Consider the following 24,474-nt stretch of genomic DNA (forward strand, 5'->3'; position numbering starts at 1 on the left):
GCTTTTTCAGTTTTTCAACACATGCATCAGTACAATTTTATGCCTTTCCCTTTGCACTTGATTTGGTTCCTTATGTTTCTTGTTAGTTAGTCTGCATTTTTTGTGACTTCTTCATTTTGGGGGATTGTACCCACAACATTCATTGGATGTATGTACTTTTGCTCAAGTCTTTCCTAAAAAGAGTAGTCTTAACATACTCATATACCCCTTTCACTTTTAGTGTGAATAGTTGGATTTTCCAATTAGATATATTTTTATTGTTTCTTCATATTCTAGTCTCCTTAAGGTTGTTATTTTAAACACCTCCTTAAAGATGAACCATCCATATTGCTCTTCAGATGCATTTTTGAAGTTTTTTTTATCCAAGCTATTCGTTGGATTTTCCTGTTAATTTTTATCCTTCTCTCTTTGTCTAGATATGTTGATAGTTGATCATATTTCCTACAGTGTTGGATTTCCTGCTTCCTCCCCTCTCTTGGATTATTTCTTTTTACTGATGCTCATCCCTAAAGGTGGGAGATGTAGTTCAATTAGTAGAAGGCTGCAGAACAATGTTCTACAAACAAAATGACACTTCCACCACTCCATTTTTGCCTTTGTTCACTCTCTTCCTCTTATCCAGATGTGACTATTTTTGTTTTGACTCTTCGAGGGTGGTGGTTTCCATCACTCGCTTTGTGGGAAACAGCGGATCTCCTTTTTTGAATCCACACACTTAGCATATGTCTCCTGAAGGATAATGTTCCAGGTGCTTTTGTTGTTACTGCTGATTGACTTTTCAATCCAGAGCAACCTCTTCATCCTCCAAAATTGATGGTGGCTCTGCCTCCTGTAGGGTACTCCTTCACATGATGTGTTTTAATCTATCAATTACCAAGTAATTATATCTTTTTTTTGGTCTCTAGTTCATCATCCACTTCTCCTGGCTGTTGATATGTCACAGGATCACATTAGTTTGTTTATTTCTCAATCCATCAATCTTCTTAAAATGTTTGTTCATTCATGTTACTCCAGCTCAGGTCACCCTGATTGTATTTATCTTACCCTCACAAATCTTTGGAGCTCATGTTGTATATTTCTGTTAGCATTTTCACTTATAATATTCCACATTTCTTTTTAGTCAGATCCATATAAGTTTTTCTATCCTGTAAATGTTGTGATTGCTTCATTTTTTTTATAGTTTTTTTCAATGGAATCCATTCCCTTGGTTTTCTTCTCTTTCTCCTCCTCTTTGATTTTCTTCACTTACTCCACTTCTTTGACTTTCTTCTATTCCTCCTGGTTTCTTCATTCATACATCTTTCATTTTCACTGAATATTAACCCTGTCATCTGTTAGAGATAATTTTTCTGTCAATAACTGGGACTTCACCACATACATTAATTTCACATTCTCTGAGACCATACTTTACTCTTTTGTGAGGCTGTGACTGAGTAAGTAGTTTTATTTTTCAGAAACATGTCTCTTTTTTTTTTTCTTCTTCCTCTGTGGTTAGTGCTGCCTGTCCAGGTATGTTTAAGCTAGTATAAGCTGTACTGTAAGACCATGGTGACTTAAGAATCATAGTTCTGTGGCAACTTAGCACACACTGCTGAGATTGGGTGTTCCATAAGATCTCTTGTAGGTATATTATTGTGAAATGTTTGCTTCTTAATTATGCCCATTCTAGACTGTATACACCCATGGACTATATGGGTAAAGCAGGAGGAAATAGTTTCTTGTTCATGCTATTCCTTATATTGAATAAACCAGTATTGTCTGCTTTTCAAAATAGGGTTTTGTGGTCACCCATTGCACTCTCTCGGGAGTTGTCATTCTTCTGGATTTTCCACCATACTTTCATCCCCTTTTTTCTGCTAGTGGAGTTTGAGGGTTCTTAACACTTTCCTCTTCCAAGTCACTGGTGGTGTTAGACCACAAAGGAATCCTCCTGAATGTGTTAATGAAATGCAAATTATATATACATTAGAGAAAATTAATACTAATAAAGTTAAGTAAACAAAATCAAAAGGAAGGACTGCATTAAAAACAACAAATCCAAATTTCTGACTAATTATATCAATTTGTTATAACTTAAAAACAAGCCAAAACAAAAATAAATTAAAAAATAATGAACATAATATTTCTGCACTAAATGAAAAGATCCCAGGGTATAAGCTATAATATGGGATATAAAATGTACCCTAGGTTTTGGAGGTGACTGTGGAAGTAGGAGACACATTGCAGTGGGAATAAATCATCTTTCAGTCTTAACCTCCATTCACCTGTTTCACATAAATAAAATAAAGGAGTAGCAATAGATATATAAATCAGGAGAGCAAGATGTGAGTGCTCAAGTATACAATGTCCGACATCTGTATCATCCTTTACTACCTGCAGACAGTTGTGGGAATGTGATTGCTCTTTAAAGTAAAGAAAAAAGAAAACATTAATTTGAAACTAAAAATAAGAATAAGAAAAATAAGGTACTGCCATTTTTAAAGTTAGTGTAGCACTTTTTGTTTATTATTTTTTAATTTATATTTGTTTAGACTTGTTTTTCGGTGCATATGTATACACACACACACTACTTATACATAAATGATAATGGAACTATCCAGTTGAGATAATAATCAGTGATATCAAGAAAACCCACTTGTAGAGAAAAATATATGTAAAAACGGCTCGTTTGGGTTGAGAAAATTTTTTACGTAGAGGAGCGAACAACGTTTCAACCTTCTTCATTCATCGTCAGGTTTACAAAGAAAGAAAGAGGTAACTGACTACATGTTTCAAAGGGGTTGTGTAACTGAGTGTCGGAATGTAGAGGGCGTGCTTAGATGTTTGAATATATAATTTTATATTATTCATTTTATTATTATTATTTATTATATTTTTTGATACAGGTACAAAGGTGTTCCTTTATATTGGTTTATTTTGGGCTTAAGTTGTTGTATAAGTAAGGCTTCTTTAATTTTGCATTTATTTATGTTTATTTCTTTATTTAGTATTTGAGTGTTTTCTATGGTTATGTTGTGTTTATTTGATTTGCAATGTTCAAAAACGTGTGAAGGTGACTTTTTATGTTCTTTGAATCTGGTTTCCATTTTTTCTACTTTTTTCTCCAATATAGAAGTCATGGCAGTTATCACATTGTATTTTATAAATAAAGTTGGTGGGGTGTTTGTCAGTGTAGTTTTTACATAGTATAGACCTCAGTTTTGTGCCTGGTTTTTGAATAAATTTGGTATCAACTGGAATGTCATATTTTGTTACTAGTTTTTTCCAAATGTTGGTTATGTTTCTGCTGATGTCAGGAATAGATGGTATGCAGCAGTATATGGTTTTGTAATTTCTTGATTCATGAGATATATTTACTTTTGTTGGTTGATTTTGCTTTCTGTCTAGGTGTGTGCGTATAATGTTTTCTACGGTTTGCAGAGGAAACTTATTGATGTTGATGAAGTATTGTTTTATTTTATCTAATTCATCATTAATTTTATCTGGTGAGCATAGGTTTATGGTTGTGTTTATTTGGTTTCTTGGTATGTGAGTTTTTGTTTTGTTTCATGTGCTGAGTCCCAAGGAATGTATAGTCCAGTATGGGTGATTTTTCAGTGGATTTCTGTTTTAAAGAATAAAGCAATCAAATATAATTTCTTAACCTCAAAATTACAAGAACCAATACACAATTTAAAACAGAAAATCACCCACGTAAACAATTTTCTCAAGCCAAACAAGCCATTTTTACATATATTATTCAGTTGAGAGAAGTCTTCTGCTCTTGTAGATGGCAAGACATCATTCACTATATACCATTGGAGTAAAACATCAAAATTGCAGTTCACCCTGTCAATTGGATCTTTCATCCTACCCTCCACATTAATGTGTGTTCCCAGTGGCTGGGTTTTGGGTTTACAGCAGAACCAATCAAGGTCCTCACACATTTATTACAAATATTTCTGTTTCCTCATTCATTCCTATTGTTACCTCGTGTGATGGGTCACAATGGAGGTACTTGCAATTTACTATGATTCTCCCCCTTTTACTTCCCCTCAGTGTTCTTATTATTCCTAGGATGCTATTTTGCTGAAAGCAGTTTCTTTCATTTTAATTTTAAATGGGATGGTTTGCAATATGCAGACATTGTCGATGCTGGGCGTCGGGTTCATGGACAATCATTCAATTTCTCACATTGGTATAATGTGCCCGTTTATAGATCAAAGAGTACGAGATTCCCTCTGGTCTTATGAAGTTGAGTGAAGACAGTATTATCCTCTTTCCTGTCCCTATCAGATGACTGGATTTTGGATTTTAGTTGACTTGTTGCCATAATGATCCTCTTTCCTACTCCCACGTGGATGTTGGTTGCTGGCAACCTGGGTTTTGGATCTAATTGACTTCTTGTGTATAATCTATTGCACACTCATCACTTGACATCTGGAGGCACATCCATTTACTGACACGTTTGTGTATTATAGGATTGAGATTCATATATCCTATAGTTGGATTGCTATACAACCATAGTTCTCTCCCTGTTGGATGTGCTTCTCCCTATTTCTGCCCATACCTGCAACACCTTTTTCCACTCTGAGTGTAGAGTATACCTGATACAGAAGTGGTGTAGTCACCCACATTATGATCTTCAGCTCTGAAAATCTCTTTAGGAGTGTCATTCTGATGCTTTCAAAGGATGCTTCTTTCTTTCCCTTACACCAGTACCTCTGGCTGCATTGTGTGGGATTCTAGCTATTTGTGTGAGAAGAAATTATAATTTTCCTATTCTGAAAATGTATTTCTGATAGATAATTACTTCTCACACTTCCCACCTTTCCTTCCCACTGAAAACTAGTTCTTCCATTTTCGGCCAAAATTTAAAGTAAAAATGAATAGAGGGAGTCAAGAGAATGTCACATTCTTATTGGTGGAGAGGGGTTGCATGATGATTTGCATACAAGATGCATTGAACTCAGTCAATTCCAGATGCATGGGAGCTTGAAGTTTTGTGGCACGTGCAAAAAAAAAAAATATATAGAAGTCAACACTGAAAAAGAATAGGTATTTATGTGAGATCTTTTGTCCCAAATAATAGAAATAGATAAAACGCTTTGGAAGGGGTCATTAAAAGTTTCCAAAAATGAGATATTAAGAATTTTTTAAAGAATTTATTTACTTAAAAAATAGTATTAGCTTGTAAGATTCCATGCAAAACTACTCTAGACAAGGGGAGTTCAAAGGGATTTTGGAGGTGCTCAGAACTGGATATGCAGATTTACATTAAAATTGATGTTGACATTTAAATGGTCAAAAAAGATATTAAAAGTGTTTGTTTCTTGTTTTCCTGTTAATTTATACTACTGTTGGGTATATGGTACCACTGTCTGTGTACATATGGCCCAAATTGTTCATTAAAATGGTATTTTGAATACTTGTTCAACAGGCCATTAAACTTTACAATACATGTATTTCTATTGCATGACTGAGTCAGAAGTCCTGGGAATGCCTATAAATATCATAGGAAAAAGTTTAGATTTCTTGTTGTTCTTTCTTCTAATTTTTTTTTTATTACCTGATAACCAAAACAATATTGTCAACCAATTTCAATGAGGTAACAGTTTCAGACACTGTGTACTTTTATGAGTATTATTAATAAACATCAATTTTAATAAAAAGTCATAATTCTAGTGTAAACAATGTTATCACTATCTCTTGAAGTTAGCTTTCTTGCAGAAATTTACTGTTCTTTCAGAAAGTTTAAATGCAGGGTAAAACAGGAATTTTCAGCCAATAATAGATAAACAATGAATACTACAATTGGAACCTGATTGTACTTAGAACTTGGTGATGAATGTATTTTTTATGTGCTGTGGAACTTGCATTAAAAATCAAGCAGGTAATTAAAGAAAAATATTTCAAAAAGGAAATAAGTATCAGGATGGTTGGTGTTAGTACTTAAGAAACTACAAACATTATAGTAGGGATGGCATTTACATCATTACTACATAATAATAAAAGTAAAATATATGTGTGTGTGTGTGTGTGTCTGTCTGCATATATAACTATTCAAACACGAGTGAATTTATCCTATTTTTGTCTTAATATGCTACTATGATGCATTCCTATTTTATTATGTGTATATGATGCAAATACCATCCCTACTATCTTGTTTCCATTGTTTCCTTAAAATTGACATTAGCCATCCCTCATTTATTGTATTTTAAAAGTGTTTTTTCTTTATTAATGATAAATGTGAATAAAGTTTTGTGCAATATATGTATCCAACTTTTATATAAACAATGGGATTTGTGGAAAGCTGAAAATTCTCTGTTTCTTCATTGATATATTTTGGTATTGTTAAAATCATTGCTGCATTTCTTAATGAAGAAATAGGAGTTTCTGCTTGGATTTCTAAAATACTTCTATTTTGGAAAAATAGTTATATCATCCTTTTTTATGGTTTATGATGGCTGTAACGTCAAATAACTCAAAACCGGGATTGGAAAGGCCAACTTCAGATGACTAATGCTGCTGTTTGAACTACCCATTAGTCATTCTGACAAGTTGACAAGTTATAATTAAAATTTTGCTACAAGTCTTTCAAAACTTTTATTACTTTACTTTCTGAAAATGGCCACAGCATCAAATAACTCAGAACCAGGACTGGAAAAGCCAACTTCAGGTGACTAATGGTGGTATTTGAACTTACCTGTTAGTCTTCCTGGTGAGTTATGATAATTACAACTACACTACAGAAAGTTTTTACAACTTGTATTACTGTAGTTTTTCACTTACCACTGAAGACTAGATGTAAAACTTGGTCTTAATGCTATTTATGTTTTTTAACTCAAAAATTAAGCTTTGTTTTGTTTTTACCTTTATTTTCTTTTATGAATTTTACTCATTTTAATTTTAACTTTTTACTGGATATTTAATGCAGATAGCCTTGTTGCTTTGTGCCATAAAACACTAAACCAATCAAACAAACATCATCTTTCAATGCTACACTTATGAATAAATAACCCCCTCTAATTCCAGCTTTATTTTAGATGTACAATAAAAAACAAGAAGACGTGTTTCAATATTTCATTACTTACACAAAACGTGAAACTGGTGAAGTTTGTAAGTTTGGAGAGAAATATTCTTACTTCATAATAAACCAAATTTCCACCTCCTTTAAGAGTATTTTAAAGTAAAAGTATTTATATCCATGCTGTATGAAGAAAGACTTATTGCCTATCTATTTCAAAATGGTTATTTGTATATAACTTTTAATGTTTTTAATAACAAACAGTGGGATGGATAACTTGAATGTTATGCTTTCTTTGTTTTTTGTTTTTGTGCATAAAAAAATATTGTTCAAGAAAGTAATTAAACAAATTATATATCTGAAGTTATTTCTTTTCAGGGAGCACATTATGATTGGATATTTGATATCAAGTGGTTAGATGACCAGTTTTTTGTGTCAGGTATAATTTTTTTTAATATATAAAACATAATTTGTAACACTTTGAAATATCTTTTATTTGTAAATTGCTCGAAATAATAAAATGGTAAACAACTTGGTGATTATGGTTCAAACAGTAGCCTGTTTGTTTTCTGTAGAAACTATTTGTGAATTTTTAAAATAACAACACTTTAGGGGCAATAAAATAAGTTTGAAGCTCATGAAATCTGTCGTAGTTTCTGTTATAATGTTTTTACTAATTATTTATTTATTATTTAAAATATTCATTATAGCATGGATTGAAATTGTAGGAAAAGAAATATATATGTTAGCTAAAGTCTACAATTTGCAATTTTTACTTATCCAAAGATTCTAGTTTGTTTGACAGTACTTTGTAAAGACATTTTAATGGTGACTGGAACCTGAACTGCATTGACTATAGTTACAAGTAACACTTTTCTCTCAAGTTGATCTGAAAATAAAAGCTATTTGTGAATAAGCATAAAATTCTGTTACTTATCCAGACAAAAATCCTTGTTTGTTTGTTCACTTGATGAATAAAAAAAAAGAAGAAAGAAACACAACCATGATACAATCTGTCAAACACAGGCTGTTTTTTTCTGGAAAATGTATCTTGGATATATATGTGTAAGATGTTAAACTGAAATTTCTCTTCAAAATATGAATATCAATATCATTTGCAAGACATCAAAAATCTAGTAATGCTTCACAACAAACAGCAGTTTCATTTGATTCACCAGACTGGATCACAGAATACATAGATTTACAACATGTGGGTGTTAATATCTAGTGTTTCCTTGGAAGCTATAATCATGATATAACAGGAAGGATGTTGGAAGATCTTATGATTATATAAACTTATTATATGCCTAGTAAGTAGTAATGCAGTAAACATTGCAAACAAATCTAATAATGTTAGATTTTCAAATGAATCTTGCTTCTTCTACATACTTGAACTTGTGATTGTGAATGTTCTGGAGGAATTCCATGATCTCAAAACTATCACTAGAAAGATTGTTATACATTTTAAGTTCAAGTAGTACATTAGTATCATTATAAAATGTTTCAAGTTTGCTCCAGAGAAACCTGCATTATTCTATTTCCTTGGAAGGCTTGTGCAATAAAGGAAAGAATATGCTGCATATAACATCATCATCCTCAACAAGAACAATATCAGTTGTAGCAAACTTTAAAATGCTACAATCATACAACTATTTTCAAAAAGTACTAGAAATATTAGGTTCAAGACCTCAGGTATTTGTGAAATTTTCCTAATTTTAGTTACTTTTCATTGCTATTTGTTAAAGGATAACACAAGCCAGTTTGAACTGTAACCAGTGAAGGCATTCTTGAGAAAAGAGCTTGAAACTAGATTTGCTGAAATAAAAAAACAATCCTAATTTTGCTTTATTTGGTTTGGTCCTCACTTTAGTAGAATGTTTTAGGAAGTACTCACACTTCCTATTCCACAATAAAATTCGTTGAAGGATACATATAGCCTCTCACCATTAGCACTATTACCTGTTGAAACTTTATAGTAAAAGACACATCACTACAATGAAATATATGCAGAAACCTATGACATTAATTATACTGATGAAACAGATCATGACATAAATTGCTGTTTTCAATGGAATTATTTTTATTGCTACCCTTTTTGATATGGTAATGTAATCTATTACCATGCTAGAACCTGTACAGTCACATTTCCAGTACTACCTCAGTTAGCACAAAAGTTACTATCAGCTACAACAGAAGTGTGTATAATGAGATGTAGTTCTCAGAAACTAGCAAAATATATGAGGCAAGGAGAAAACAATTGCTCAAAATGCAGAGTTGCTACCATTCTCGTATAACAGCATAAAATTGTTTAAGTAGTGAACAGCGATATTTGAATGAGAAATCCTAACAAGAAAGTAAATATGGTATTGTACCTTTAGTAAAGCATAGAAAATTGTTTTAATTACAAAACATACGTCTGCTGCCACTTATAGCTATTATTTGACTGCCAGGGTTTCAGTTTTACCCATATGAGCATTTGTATGAGTTTTCTCTCTCCCTTCAGTCTTTTATACCCCACTCAGTTGTCCTTAGTGATATGTCTCATGGTACTCTCCACATAGGGTCAGTGCACCCTCTATCCTGGTACTGTATATAAATGCCTCATTTGGATAATTTTATCACTTTTTCTTGAAAAGGAATTTAGATGTGCATTTCTGTAAAGAATTATTGTGATAATTAGCATTGCCTTGCTGATTTCTTCAGTTAGTCAATCAGGTTTGTAAGGTTTTTGGGCTTTCCCCAATTGTTTTTAAATCTTCTACTTCCTTCATGGCTGAAAGGCCTCAGGGTGGCTACATAGTTTTTCCTTTATCACCTGATATTGCTATTCAAGCTGTGAGGCTTATCTCTGTTACCTAATGGGATAGCTATGGTTTGTCACCTGTTGTTGTCAGAACAGCATACTTTGGCGTACGACCATCAGGAGGACATGTATTTTAATTTTTAAAGGCTTGATTCTCTTTGATCATGTGGGGTTTCAGAACGGACCTTGTGAACACTTAAAATAAATTACGGTTTTCTCGGATTCATCTGTGTTTCACTACTGTTCTGAAATATTTGTCTTTCCTTCAGATATATCTACCAGCTTTCACCCTCTGCGAGTTATGTGAGGCTTTTTTTTGTCATCCCTTGATGTTTCCAAGCATTCAAGAGGCATTGTAATCACATACTGATGATGCACATATGCATTCTACCTTTTCATCATTGGCTTCTAAATATTCTTTGGCTCCTACTGAAAGTCATGGCATGACTGCTCATCATGTGTACCAACATTTGGTTTTGATATCTTGATCTACTGGTACCCAGAATACGTTTCATCCTTACCCTAGAAGCTTCTCTGCTTGGGCAGATGGTCACCAATGGAATTGGTAACTACTCTGTGCCAGTTTGGTTTGTGAGAATGAGGTTATAACATTTTTTTAATATGTAAAATTCCTTCACTACAGATTCATGGTTACTTCAGGTTTTGGCAGGGGAATTGGTCATTCATTTCACAAGTTTACATCTTCATCTCCATTATCCTCCCAATCTGTGATATTCTCACACCCATCAGATTCACAGAGTGTGGTCTCTGTTCTAAGTCTATTAGAGAGTTGTTGGTCAAGGGGCATAGAGAAGAACAATCCTGTTCTTTTGGGATTTTATTCTTGTTTATTTGGGACAAGAACATGTGGTCCTTTCGGTGTTCATTGCATGATCAATGAATCATGAACTGTTATCTACTGGATCATCCAGTCTTTTTACTTAACAACATCTTAGATCTCAAACCACAATTGCATTAGACCAAGACTACCATTGGTGTGTCTGTACCTCCCTTTCCTCCCAAGATTTATCTCTTCACAGATGCTTCACTTTAGGGAGAGGGTGCATATATCATCAGTTAGAAATTCCAGGATTTACGGATAGATGGCAAATCTTTATTCTACATCAATATTTTAGAGCTTCTTGCTGTCCAGTGTTCAAAGGTCTAGCTCTGTTAAGGGGGAAATCATTATGATTCATTCCAAAAATTTCATGGTAGTATCTTACATTTCAAATCAAGGGGACAGTACACTTTTTGAATCTTGTTTTCAAACTTTGGATATTCTATACTGAGCTCACTCACATAGTTATCAGTCTCTTGGCTTGTCATGTGCCATGGGTGATCACTTTTTCAGCCCAACTAAATTCTTTTGACTAAATGGATGCTCCATCATGAGGTTTATCTGGTGGATGTGCTCTCACTTCAGGACTGATAACTGACACATTCACCACACATTGGAAATTTTCACTACTGGGTTTGTAACCCTGGTACCTCACTCTCAAGCACTGGCAGTGGGTGCATTGAGATAAAATTAGATGTTTTCTCTATTTTTTTCTCCCTGATGTTTCTGTTTCCCAGAGTTCTGGCTACAGTTCGATCCATTTATTGTTGAGTACTGTTGGTGGCCTCAATTTGACCAGTCCAGCCATGGTTTCCTCTTTTACAGTATTTTTAAGAATATCCACATATGCCTTTCCTCTTTGGCCATCTCTGTTGAGGCAACCTTGATATAGGATACAACACCCAGATATTCCCAAGCTCAAACACTTGATGTATGTATCTTAATCTATCCCTAGCCTCACAATGGCCATTTATTATTGAAAATGGCACATTTATTGCCAGTGGTGTCTCATGAGGAAATTGAGCCAACTTCACCCAATTGTGTTCACCATATCTTGTTTCATAATGTGGCTTTTTGACAAAGGTCTAACTTTGTCTATTGTGAATCTATATAAGACAGCATTATTGACTACAATTTAGTATTCTAAACATTTGAAAGTATTTGAGTCCCCACTGCTAACTGGCCTTCTCAAATTGTTTCAAGTCCTTTGTCACAAGAGGCCTTTTCAGTTGCATAACTGGGATATTAGAATGGTATTACATGCTTTATCTCGACATCCATTCAAGCCTTTAGTCTCATAGACAGTGTATCACTATTTCACTAAAAATTTTTTGTTGTTGCTTGCATGTGGACATTATAGGTTGAAGTTGTTCGCACTACATGTGTTCAGGACTTTTCTTCATTCCATTTTTGTCCTGGTATAACTGGATAAGTCCTTTCTTCCTAAGACTGGTAACCAGGGAAAGGGATAAATCCTTCTCACCAATTCATTTGTCAGCTGTTTCTCACCCATATGACTGCTCAAATTGTTTATGTCCTTTCAGGTTCCTGAGGTGTTAGGTGGCTTTAGTAACTTTTTTCAAGGTGCTAGAAATTAACTCTTTATTCGTTGGATCCTTCAGTTTTCTGGATTTATCCCTGATTACCTTGACCAGGTTGCTTCAAATTGATCCATATTGTTTATTCTGGACTTTCTTTATAAGCAAGGAAACTTCTCAGGGTCACATCTCATCAGATTCATCACATTTCTGTCTTGAGCTGCTCATTTGAATTGCTCTCTAAAAGGCATTGTGTGGGCTGATATATTGACTTATCCCAATACATGTCTCTTCCATTATTTAAACAAACAGTCAGTATTTTCTATTAAGGGTTATTGCTTACCCTCTGTGGCCATTTTGACTACATCTACTAGATTATATGGAGAGGAGAATATTTTTTCCTCTCCTCATCTCTTTACTTTCCACAGCCTGTTACAACCTTTTTTTTTTTTTTCACTGAAATCCACTCCAAAGGAAATATTGCTCCAACAGGTGTGCTTTTATAAATCCTATTCTGCACTAGCAATCAATATCCACAATACTTACTACTGGTTGCAACAGGCTCTGTAGAAATGAGGTTTTCAATGAGACCATCCAAGAGCTCATCAAATGGTATTACCTTATTACTCTGGACCTCCACTTTTGGACTCTCATGAGTTAAAGGCAGTCCTGCCCGTCCCTGCTAATCATTGGATTGAATAATCATGATCACTTTGCTTTCAAAAATTAAGAGAACTTGATTCACCTATTGCACTATTTGTAGAGCACTGTTCCTCAGGAATCCTTAATGCACATTACCTCCCTGATTCTACTAGTAGAGCTAGGGAGTTCTTACCACAGCTGGTTTCCAGTCACTGGAGTGGTGGACAGAGGTTTTCCTCCAGAGTGTTTCAATGAATTCTTGCACTCTTAGAGAAGAGGATAGGGTTGAAGGCCCTCCTATGTTGGGTCCCAAGGTGTTTTCCTCGGATGTGGCACTAGCCTGTGTGGACCTACTCGTAATAGTGATTCACATTTGATGTTCAGCTATCTAGTTGGGATGTGCATGGTCTTTCTTTTAGATCAATATTGGGCTCAGTATATTGTTCATGAAAGAAAGTCTACTATCTCCTTGTAATACTGAATTAGAGTGGTCCCATCATGAGTCATTGATTGAGCACAGTTTATCCAAGTCCTTATCATAATTCTGGGAGCAAGTGGATGGCTTCTTTCTCACTCAGGTGAGAAAATGAGGATGAATGTTCATAAGTTCAGACCAGATGAGTTTTATTAATTTGGTTGAGTAAAGTATACCTGATCCTTCCATTCTAAGCCTGGGATGCTGTCTTTCAGGCTTCTTCAGGTGAAGGAGAAGGTTTGTTTGCATAGGTGTTGTTTACCTTTTTGTCATGATCCCAGTGCTTTGAAGCACATCACTCTATGACTACAAGTTGGGATCCAGTAAAAGGTGTATCTATATATAACATTGCACTGGCCACCAATTTGGTATATAGAGGCCAAGATCCCTTAATTCAAACCCCGAGTAGTGAAACCTTGGCTTTCTGATTAGTACTGGTCTATAGTTAGGATTACTCATGTACAATTCCAACCTTGGTACATGAACTAATTTCAGGGTGAAAGGCATATCTGTAGTATAGTGCAGTTTCACCACTTATGTACCACTCTTATCTAGATTCACCCATGATACATGAAGATGCTTTCTGTATGAATTATGCCCTCACTAATGCCTTCATCTTCTCCTTGTGGGATTCTAGCTATAGTATCAGGGAATGGTAAGTATGTTTCAGAAGTTAACATTTTCTTACATTGAAAATGTATTTCCAATTATACTTGCATCTGCTGATACTCTACTGCCCTTCCTCTCCACTGAGAGCTAGTGTTAGTGACTTGTATAGTTCCACTCTTAAAAAAGTGATAAAATTATCTAAATGAGGTGCTTATATAAATACAGTATCAGGCTAGATGGTGCATTTACATTGGTGGAATGTATCAGGAGACAAATATTACAAAGGATAATAGAGTGGGGTATAAAAGAGTGAAGCAAGCAAGAAAATGTCAGACGAATTTTTAGAAAGGCTAAGTTGAGTAATAACTATAAATGTCAGAATAGGAATTATCTGAGATGTATTTTCAATTTAGGAAAAGGTTAACTTTACTGATATAAATTTAATTTCACTACAATCAAAAACAAAAATAACTAGTGCTACTGAATTAATTGGTTAATGTGTGTTGATAAAAAAACTACATGATGTTAAAAACTTGATTATTAAATTCCTTTAAAAACTCACCTTGGTGTAGATTCCTGTACATGGTGAGGGGACCTTCCAGAGAAGGTTTTATTCTTTCAGTTTACCTCCTCTGGGGTCTAAACATTCACCTACATGTTTACCATGCATGGCGACCTGTGAAGGGGAGGAGAGGATCCTTATGGTTGAGGGATCCAACCCTAACAGATCACTTTGATGTTGAATTTCTATAGATGGACAGTCTTGGAGTGACAGTCCCCTAGGGTCAACAAAGTGCCAGTGTTGGATGTTCTCAAATGGTGTTTTAGACATTGTATCTCATGCTGGTGTTTGGGTATAGTGCTCACAAAATCCTGATGTTGCTACAGTATCCTTGTTTGGCACTGCAGTGCATGCCCTCGTATGGTGGGTGGGATCAGTGGACACTGAAATGTAGCTTATTTATTATGGATACCTCTCTTTCTGACAAAATAAATAAAAATTGAAAACAAAGAGATCATTTAAAAACAGACATGCATGGATGACTGTTGTACTTTCAATATTATACAGCCAGATTCCGCACCTTGATTTTTGATTATCCATTTTTTATTCAAAATGGATTAGAGGGACTTGCTGGCTCCCCAAAGTGAGTAAAGAAGTTATGCTTTGGAGACATTTTGGTGGAAACATCTTCACCACAACATACCAAACTCCTCTTGAAATCAAAGGCCATTGGGGTTATACTCATTGAGGTTACTTCCCATGCAACGTTGAATTCTTCCAGAGGAGTTATAGTTAATTTAAAGAACATTCCTGAGTTAGAGATTCTTGCTGGTTTCTCCAGCCAAGATGTAAGTCTGGTGCATCAAATCTTCACTTATAAAGACTGAATTATGGACCCTACCAATGTTCTGATATTAATGTTTACATCACCACGTCCTCCTGTCACAGTCAAAGCAGGTTATCTGAGCTGCAGTATTTGGCCTCACATTCCTAACTCTCGCATATGTTTCCAGTATTAGCAGTTTGGTCACCCAAAAACATCATGTCATGGATCTTTGATATGTACTTGTTGTGGTGGTAATGACCACAACATTTACAAGTGCAACCTGGAATCACACTGTGTTAACTGTAGTGGCTCACACTCCTCTTACTCTATTTCTTGCCCTAAATGAGTAGAAGATTTAATAATATCACCTACCCAGAGGCTCGGAAATTATTGTCCCCAATTCCATCTCGGACATATGCTGCTGCACACCATTCCATGACACAGTGGGAATGCAGACAGTTCTTTCCATGTCTCCAGTAGAGTTGTTTACAAAACATCTTAAGAATCTCGCACCCTTCATAATTAAAGTTGATGCATCTATGTCAACTTCCATCTCTGTCCCAACCACTCCTTCCAGTGACTGCCCAGTTCCACTTCCTTGAGGGTCGAGTATTTTCTCAGATCCATCCTCTTCTGCAGCCCCAAGAAGTAAATCAGCCATTTGTTCATGCCCTCAGTTATTGGAATCTTTGTCCACAAACAGAGACCTGCCTACTTGGCCCAGGGCAGGACCCATGGAGGTTGATAGATCATCATTCAATAAAGAAAAAAATTTGGTTGGAAACAGAAGATCTTCCCACCACATTGTCTTCCACATAAATAAGAATGGCCATTCTGATCCAGTGGAACTGTTGAGGGTTTTGATCAAATATAGATTATGTTAAGGATTTGATTGATTCTTGCCATCTCCTTACAAGAAGTTTCTGAAACCTGCTGATACAGTTACCCTTGTGCAGTTTTCCTTGTACAAAAGCGACAGGTCGTGATGGACAAGTGCATGGTAGGGTGGCATTGCTGGTTGATCACTTCATACACCCTTGGGGGCTGTAGCCATCTGTGTTTACTTGGGTTGTATCATCACTATTTATTTTCTCTACCTGGCTCCTGAAGAGATCTATAACCAGTCAGACCTTGATGCCTTTATTTATCAGTTATCATTCCCCTTTTTACTACTGGGGGATTTTAATGGACATAATTCCCCCTGGGGTGGTGCTAGTATTGATGGGAGGGGTCATGCTATAGATCATATGCTATTGGAGCACAACCTATCTCTCTTCAATACTGGTTCTTATATTTATTTTTATGCACCTAGTGAGTCGTTTACTGCTATAGAACTTTCTGTCTGCTACCTTTCACTTTTCTTGGATGAATGAAAGTAATCCATGGGCAAGGATCATTTTCCTGTCATTTTGAGAGAGACTGGTCATGGTCAATGCCATCCAACCCATGTGCCCCAATGGAAGTTGGACCAGGCTAACTAGCCTTCTTTTACAGCTCTCTCAGATCTTAATTCTGCCATTGATAGATGACTGTGTAGCAGCAGTAACTAGCTGTATTGTTCAAGCAGCTGCTCACTATATTCCTGAAATCTCAACATGTTTCCCACAGTATCCTCGTCCTTGGTGAAATTCTACCTGCCACATGACTAGAAAAGCTCAAAAATGGGCTTGTGATATCTTTTGTAGGGATCACACATTTTGAAGCTGCATTGCATTTCAGCAGGTGTGTGTACATGCTCATCAAGTCTGATGTCAAAGCCAAATGGAATCTTGGATTAAATACACCTCTATCATGTTTTCAACCACCAGTTCCAAATTCACATGGAACAAGATTCGAAAGGTCAGTCAACAGTATACTTCTGCTTCCCTTTCGATCTTGCTCTCTGAATGCTAAGAAGTTGCTGATACCCAGAGCATTGCCAGTACTCTCAGCAAAAAATTTTCTCATGATTTAGGACTTCTGCTTCATACGCCATTTTCTTAGTCATCAAAACATGGGCAGAACAATCGCCTCTTTCCTTTTGGGCTGATTGTCTCTATAACTATAATCACCTCATTTCACTGGTGGTACTTAAACTGACTTCTCATCGATCTAGCAGTACATCAGTTGGACATGATGGTATTTATTATGAGATGTTGTGCCTTTTCTCTCCTGCTTCTCTTGCTATTCTTCTGGTTGTTTTTAAGTGGATATGGCAGGATAATTTTTTTTCCTTATGCTTGGTGCCATGCTATTTTACTCCCTTTTCTTAAACATGAGAAGGATCCCAAGATTCCTCTGACCTATCATTCAATTGCTTTGATGAGCTGTTTCTACAATATTTTAGAGAGGATGGTTAATGCTCATCTTGTTTGATTCTTGAATCAAACAGCCTACTTTTACCCTCTGTGTGGGTTCCAAAGACAGCACTCCATCATGGACCACCTTATTCGACTTGAAACATTAATCAGGGAAGCCTTCTCAAGCAACATTTTGTTTCTGTATTTATTGACCTTGTGAAAGCTAATGATACAACATGAAGGTAATGCAGGTCAGATGTCAATTTACTAATTTTTATTAAACATTTTTTAATGAACCAGCAATTCCAGGTCTGTGGGGATTCAACACTTTCCAATTTCCTACAGGAAGTTGGAGTCCTACAGGGCTGTCTTCATTGTCACACTTTTCATTGTAAAGATTAATGCCATCAGTGAACAACTACCCCCTACATTTACGGTCTCTTTGTTGACAACTTCCATGCCTCAAGTCAGTCATCAAACATGAGATATATTGAGCAGCAGCTACAGATTGCCCTCAATCATTTACTGAAGTGGACCACAGCAAACAGTTTTAACCCTTCTCTCTCCAAAATTGTTTACATGCACTTTTGCCATCAACTGGGTATTCACCCTGATCTTGAATTCCATATTGATGAAGTTTTGCTTCCCGTGGTCCCTGAGGCGAAGTTCTTGGGGCTTATCTTTGACCATAAGCTGACCTTTATTCCCCACATCAAGCAGCTACATGTCAAATTTACAAGGGCACTGAATATTCTCCATATCCTCTCTTCCACCTCTCAGGAGACAGATCGATGTTCCATGCTAAAAATCTATTGTGCCTTTATTTGATCAAAACTGGGCTATGGGTCTCTAATTTGTGGCTTTACCAGGACCTTGGCCTTGGAAATGTTGGACCCTGTTCACCATCAGGGGTTTTGGCTCTGCACGAGGGCCTTCCACACTTCTCCAGTCTAGAGTTTGTACATGGAATCCCATGATCCGCCTTTATACCTTTGTCGTTTACAACTGTCTTTAATGTATGCTTCAAAACTTTGATTTTTACCACAATGTCCCACCTGGGGTTGTATTTTCCAACCTCAGTGAACCACACTTTTTCATAATAGATGGTCTGCCATTGATCCATTTAGCCTCCATATCCAGGTGCAGTTAGATGAATTGGGTCTGTCTTTGGATGACGTAGTATCCACAAATCAGCCCATCCCACCATGGCTAATTACTATCCCCAAATGTGACCTCTCTGCGAGTCATCTGAAGAAGGCAGATACTCCTGATTGGAAGTATCGCCTTCTATTTGCTGAACATCTTTTGAACCATCTTTCCATTCTAATTTATACAGATGGTTTAAAATCAGGTAACTCTGTGGGCTCTGTTATAATTCAGTTGTTGCACACAGAATTCTCTCTACAGTTTCTGTGTTCACTGCAAAATTGTATGCCATTTCTCTTGCACTGGATCACACAGAAGCTATGCATTACACAAACTGTGCTATTTATATCAATTCACTTAGCTCTCTGTTAGTCATGGAATCACTTCACATCGGTTCTCACCCTGTTCTCGCCGATATTCAAAACCAACTGGCCCATTTCTCTCTATCATCTGCTTCTGTCCAGATTTTCTGGATGCCAGGCTATATTGGTATTTGCGGGAACAAACTCGCTGACATCGCAGCTAAGTCAATCTGCTCTGGTACTGTTGCTGCTGTGCCTGTCTCATACATACACCATGGTCCTGTATTCACGGCTCGACTCCATGCCTGTTGACAGTCCGGTCAACTTGGAGTGAGCAACATTATAAGGTTTTGTAAATCAAACCTTCTGTTGCTCTTTAGCTTCTTGTTTCCCTAAGGATCAGAAGGAGGAAGTTGTTCTGGCTAGGCTATGCATTGTTCACAGTTTTTTAACTCACCACTTTCTTTTATCTGATACTGGTGCAACAATGTGTGGTCTGGGTGGCACTCAAGTCACAATAGCACACATCTTACTGTCGTGCCATCACTCTCGATTCTAACGATGGCACCATTTTAAACATATTTGTACGGTGAGTTCACCCTTGAAATTGGTCAGTGTCATTGGTGAGTGATAATGTGCACCTCAGTTGTGTTTTTAAATTTTTAAGGGCCATTGGTCTATTTAACTCTATTTAAGAATTTAATATGAAAATTGGACTTTTTGTTTTAGCATGATTTCTTTTTACATATTTTACTGATTTTACTTTTTACCTGCTGTTTGACGCAGATACCCCAGTTGCTTTGTACCAGTAAACACTAAACTACCAACCAACCTTTAAAAACTAAGGTTGCTGATATCTAGTTATCTAGTCAAAGATTAATGGACTCAATGAGACTAATAAATATTAAGATGTTTACATAGAAAACTTTAGTATTCACTCACAATACTAAAATTATTTAAATTCACTTTAATAATGCTTGTATGGAAAAAGGAAGTCCAGGCTTCAGATGATATCAAAATTAGTAGGTCTTTTAATGTACACAAGTGCAAAATGTGTTACGTATACTAAGTTAATTTTTATTATCTTCTCCACAAAATATCGAATTTATTACTTATAACCTCTTACTTTCTAGTAGCTGTAGTAGATTTTCAATTATACTCTTCTTGGTAAATCATACAAAAATTTTAACTGTCAGCTGCGAATATACAGTGATGTGTTGAGAAATGACTGAAAAACCATGTACTGAATAGAAAAGTTCCTCATTAATTGAACCTGTTTTGTCATTAAATTAATGAGTAGCATTGCTTGTTTTATTTATATTTCAGAAAGCTTTTACAACACTGAAAGAAGTAAACTGTACTTACATGTTAAGTCTTGTTCAGAAAGGATTTGTTGTAAAATTATCTGTATTTAAGCTGTACAATATAAATGAGGGCAGTTGCTTATGAATATTGATTTACAGTGATGTGCATAATCTGGAAAGAAACATGTCTAAGAAAATACAATAATTTTTGTTACTTTCCAGAAGTACAGTATGTTTTTCTAAAGACACACACACAACTTTCTACTTATCTTTTTAATTAAGCATATAATGTCTTAAGTGTTGTAAGGTTTCCATAGATTTTTTACTTGGTTCATAGGTTTATTTCTTGGGTAAATGCATCTTCATAAACAATATCAGTTTTAATGCAGAAGTTTACTTGAGTTTTGGATACATCAGTTTAAATAACAGTTTAATTAAAGTAGATTTTCCTTTCAGAAATGTTTCTTACCTCTCTGTGCCTTTTAAGAGCTATTTCCTGGTGTGAAGCTGTTGTGAAATTTCCTGTGCATATCATAAACCTTGAAAAACTCCATCTTATACATATGTATGGTGCCAGCTTTTGATGTAGGTTATCCAATGAGGTATACGGACTTTTAATACATCCATCTCCGATTACTTACATCATGGGGTGGTTTCATTCACTTTTGGTTTTCACATCCTTGTGATCACCATTCTCCTCTATTCAGGGGCTTTAGTGTGGTGAGTTTTACCTATTGATGTTCTTTTCCAGTTTCTATGCTGATCTAATTTGACCTCAGTGTTCCCTTGCACATTTCTTGAAAATCAGTATGTGTTTGTTTGTTTGTTTTTTGGACACATTCAAAAAAACAGAAAAAACTTGAAGGAAAAGGCAAAATGCACATACATAACCATGTGGAACTGAAAACTACATTATGTTTGGTGTCATTGGATCCTTCTGAGCAGTCAGTGCTGACTCGCAGAGAATATGTATCTAAAATTTGCATTGCGCAAGGGAGAACAGCAAGTGTTAAATCCATCTACCTGTATTCAGTGCCCACTGTTGGGATGGGGTTTTCTGCAAACCTACTTCATTTGTATATTTATTGAATTAACATGGCCATTTCTGCATCTTTTACACACACAAAAAAAAACAACACTCATTACAGTATCTTCAAAAAGTTTCTCATAGATATGTCCAGCTAGATGGAACTTGGGATACAGGAGGGGGATCTATTTGAAATACATTTTTTGGTAAGGAAAATAATAATGTCTCACGCATCTGAAGTTGAAAATTTTGATAGTATGTCATCAGGACATTTAAAATATATATACTCTGTATTTCATGAATAGCAGCATCATTTACAAGGATGTGCTGTAATTTATGGGATAGTTATATTGAAATGTGAAATGTTTAAGTAGAGAAAACATATGTTCAGGATCATAGTAAACATTCATATGTATTCATAATATATTTTTGATAATTAAATGTGTTTAGATCTCTTATTTTCCAGTAAAGTTGTTGGTTTTAAAAATAATTCTTTTTCAGGTTCAAGAGATACCAAACTGGCATTATGGAGAGTGAAGGACAATGAAATTTATCAAAATAATGAAGAAAATCTCCCAAAGTATCACATTATACATCCTTTGACTATAAAGACATGTAAAAGTGCAGACAAAGTTAGAGCTCTTCTTTTTAATGATATTTGCCATGTGAGTTTATTTTGTTTGGGCTTATTAATACTGTAGAGTCTTAATATCTAAAAGTGCATTAAGTGGTATATTTTGTTGTATTTAAACTAGTTTTAATTTTTATACAGTTAGTTTTTGTTAAATGATTTGTTTGAGTAATATAAATAATCTAAGCAAAGCTGTAAGTGATACATATTTTCTTATAATTGCATTAGAACAGTTTAACTTGACAAGAAAATATACTTCTTTGTATGCCTATAATGGCATTCATTATGTGACTTGTCTTTGTGTTATTTGCAGAGATGCCAACCATTACAATTTGAGCGTAATTGTTATGATTTTGGTATATACATTACAACTATAGGCTCATCTAGACAAATATTACAACTTGTTGGAACTCCCAAATTATTATATATTATATAGGTCTATACAATAAAGTGATAAATTGTTCCCCCAGGGCTTGAAAGGGGTGAAAAGAAAATTTTTAGTGAGATACAAATAAATTTTGATAATAAATAAAAGACATAGTCCAAATGGCTACTTGCGATAATAATGTTTGTGCTTGAAATAATAAAAAATATTTGTATCTCCGACGTCTACCAATAGTTTGAGTGTGGTGCTTCTCCATACTGGGTACGTGGGAGAATCCATTGTTACATCATCAGTGCTTGTCAGCCAATCAGCACTCGCGTAAATGGATATTTCTCATTTTCTAAGCGGCATAGAAACACCAATGCAATCGTTCACAAGATAGAAAAAAAGAGGTCTCATTCACCAGATCGTCTTGTTTCTGGCAAATCTAAAAGGACTAAAGCTGTGAAAGGGCTCTGTCTTTATGCCCAGTCATTTGAAATAGTTGGCATCTGTATTTGTTTTCATAAAAGGACTTCCTACCATTTATGGGAATTTCAAACAATAGTGATAGGTTATTCTTACACTTCCATTGAGTATTGTTTGTGATTGTAAAATAAGCAGTACTTGTCCAAAAAACATTGTTTTAATTTAGTTACTGAAATTAGTTTGAAATTTAGAGTTACATTGTAGTTAGTAAAAGTTATGTTAAAACTGCAAACTCCAAACATAATATCTTATAAAATTAGAATTTTAAACTAATGTAAGTTCATACATTGTAAAGTAATCATGATTTTAGTACTTATAGTTAGTTCTTATTTATTTTAGTTTCAGTTAGGAATCTTAGCTCCCAATATTTCTTTATTATGAGCAAAACTATAGAAATTTATAATTGTAAATTAATATAAGTATTTATTTAAATGATTATTTTAAGTATAATTTAAAATATGTAAAATAATGTGTTAAATATCTCATGCATTATTCATTTAAAAAAAAGTATAAATAATAGGTTTGAACAATGCTGAATATTCAAATAATATAATAATTGAAAGTTAAATTATGCTGCAAAATATCATAATAAAAACAACTGTACTAAAGTATAAATATCTTGTATAAAAATTAACTATGTTTTATGTTTTTTTAGGAACTGGTTGCCTTATCTTTAAATGGCTACCTTCATTTGTGGGATGTTGGCACTTTCAGACAGGTAAGTTTATTTATATAAGTTTTAAAATAAATTATTGTGTTTTAAGATAGTTCATTTCAAAGTTTCAGCTTTTCTTGTGAAATGAAAATAACCAATACTGCAGCAAACTTCTTGAAATGTGAAAAATGTACTATAAAACTAAAAATGATAGTTTCCATCACTGAATGCAGCAATAAATATAAACTTGGTTAGATCTTGGTTAGAGCTTTTTTAAAAACTTTTCTAACTAGTACTACTCATGAGATACAATTTTTTATAGAAGTAAACAAAAAATTAACATAATACTCTTTGCTAAAGAATCAAAGGTGAGACAATCTCCAGACTTGTGAGACTGCATTCTTGGTCAAAATAGGGAATGCAAAATGAAATTATAATTTCTGTTATTTTATTAGTTATAATACTTATTAATGACATTTTTAAAACTGGAAATGATAAATTTGAAGTAGTAACTTAGTTATTATTGATTAAATTAGAGTTTCAAACCACATTTATTCTTCCAAAACATGGTTTACGAGGGCTGTTCAAAAAATACGCGGACTGTTTGAATTGCGTGGCTCCAGTTGGTTCCAGGGGAATCCGCTTGGTGTCGCTAGGTTCGCACAGATCAACTGATTACGACGCAATTTCCCCGATTGCAGATATCTTCATTTGTGTATTAGCTACGCAGTTTTAAGTGAAGTGCGATTTTTTCGTTTGGCAGATTTCAGAATGAATGACCTGAAGGAGCAACGACTTGCTGTGAAGTTTTGTGTTAAACTTGGAAAATCTGCGACTGAAACTTTTGCTATGCTTAACACGGCTTACGGTGATGTTGCTATGAAGCGTACGGCATGTTTCAAGTGGCATGAACATTTTAAGGAATGTCGACAGTCCATTGAAGATGATGAGCGTCCTGGACGTCCTTCCACGTCCACTGACGACCCACACGTCGACAAAATCAACACCCTGGTGCAGGCAAATCGACGTCTGAAT

The 24,474-nt window shown here is 35.0% G+C and overlaps 1 protein-coding gene across 2 annotated transcripts in view; it reads left to right on the forward strand.

Annotated features, from left to right (window-relative positions):
• LOC143222559 (DDB1- and CUL4-associated factor 12 homolog) overlaps positions 1 to 24,474 on the forward strand; it is a 37,685-nt gene that overhangs the window by 7,544 nt on the left and 5,667 nt on the right. For both annotated transcript variants that reach the window (XM_076449206.1, XM_076449205.1), the window contains 3 exons: positions 7,385 to 7,445; positions 21,802 to 21,965; positions 23,440 to 23,502. In XM_076449206.1, the coding sequence (XP_076305321.1) occupies positions 7,385 to 7,445; positions 21,802 to 21,965; positions 23,440 to 23,502 (288 nt within the window). The remainder of the gene's footprint in view (positions 1 to 7,384; positions 7,446 to 21,801; positions 21,966 to 23,439; positions 23,503 to 24,474) is intronic.

The sequence above is a fragment of the Tachypleus tridentatus genome, chromosome 8, assembly GCF_004210375.1.
Source record: "Tachypleus tridentatus isolate NWPU-2018 chromosome 8, ASM421037v1, whole genome shotgun sequence".
Lineage (NCBI taxonomy): Eukaryota > Metazoa > Arthropoda > Merostomata > Xiphosura > Limulidae > Tachypleus > Tachypleus tridentatus.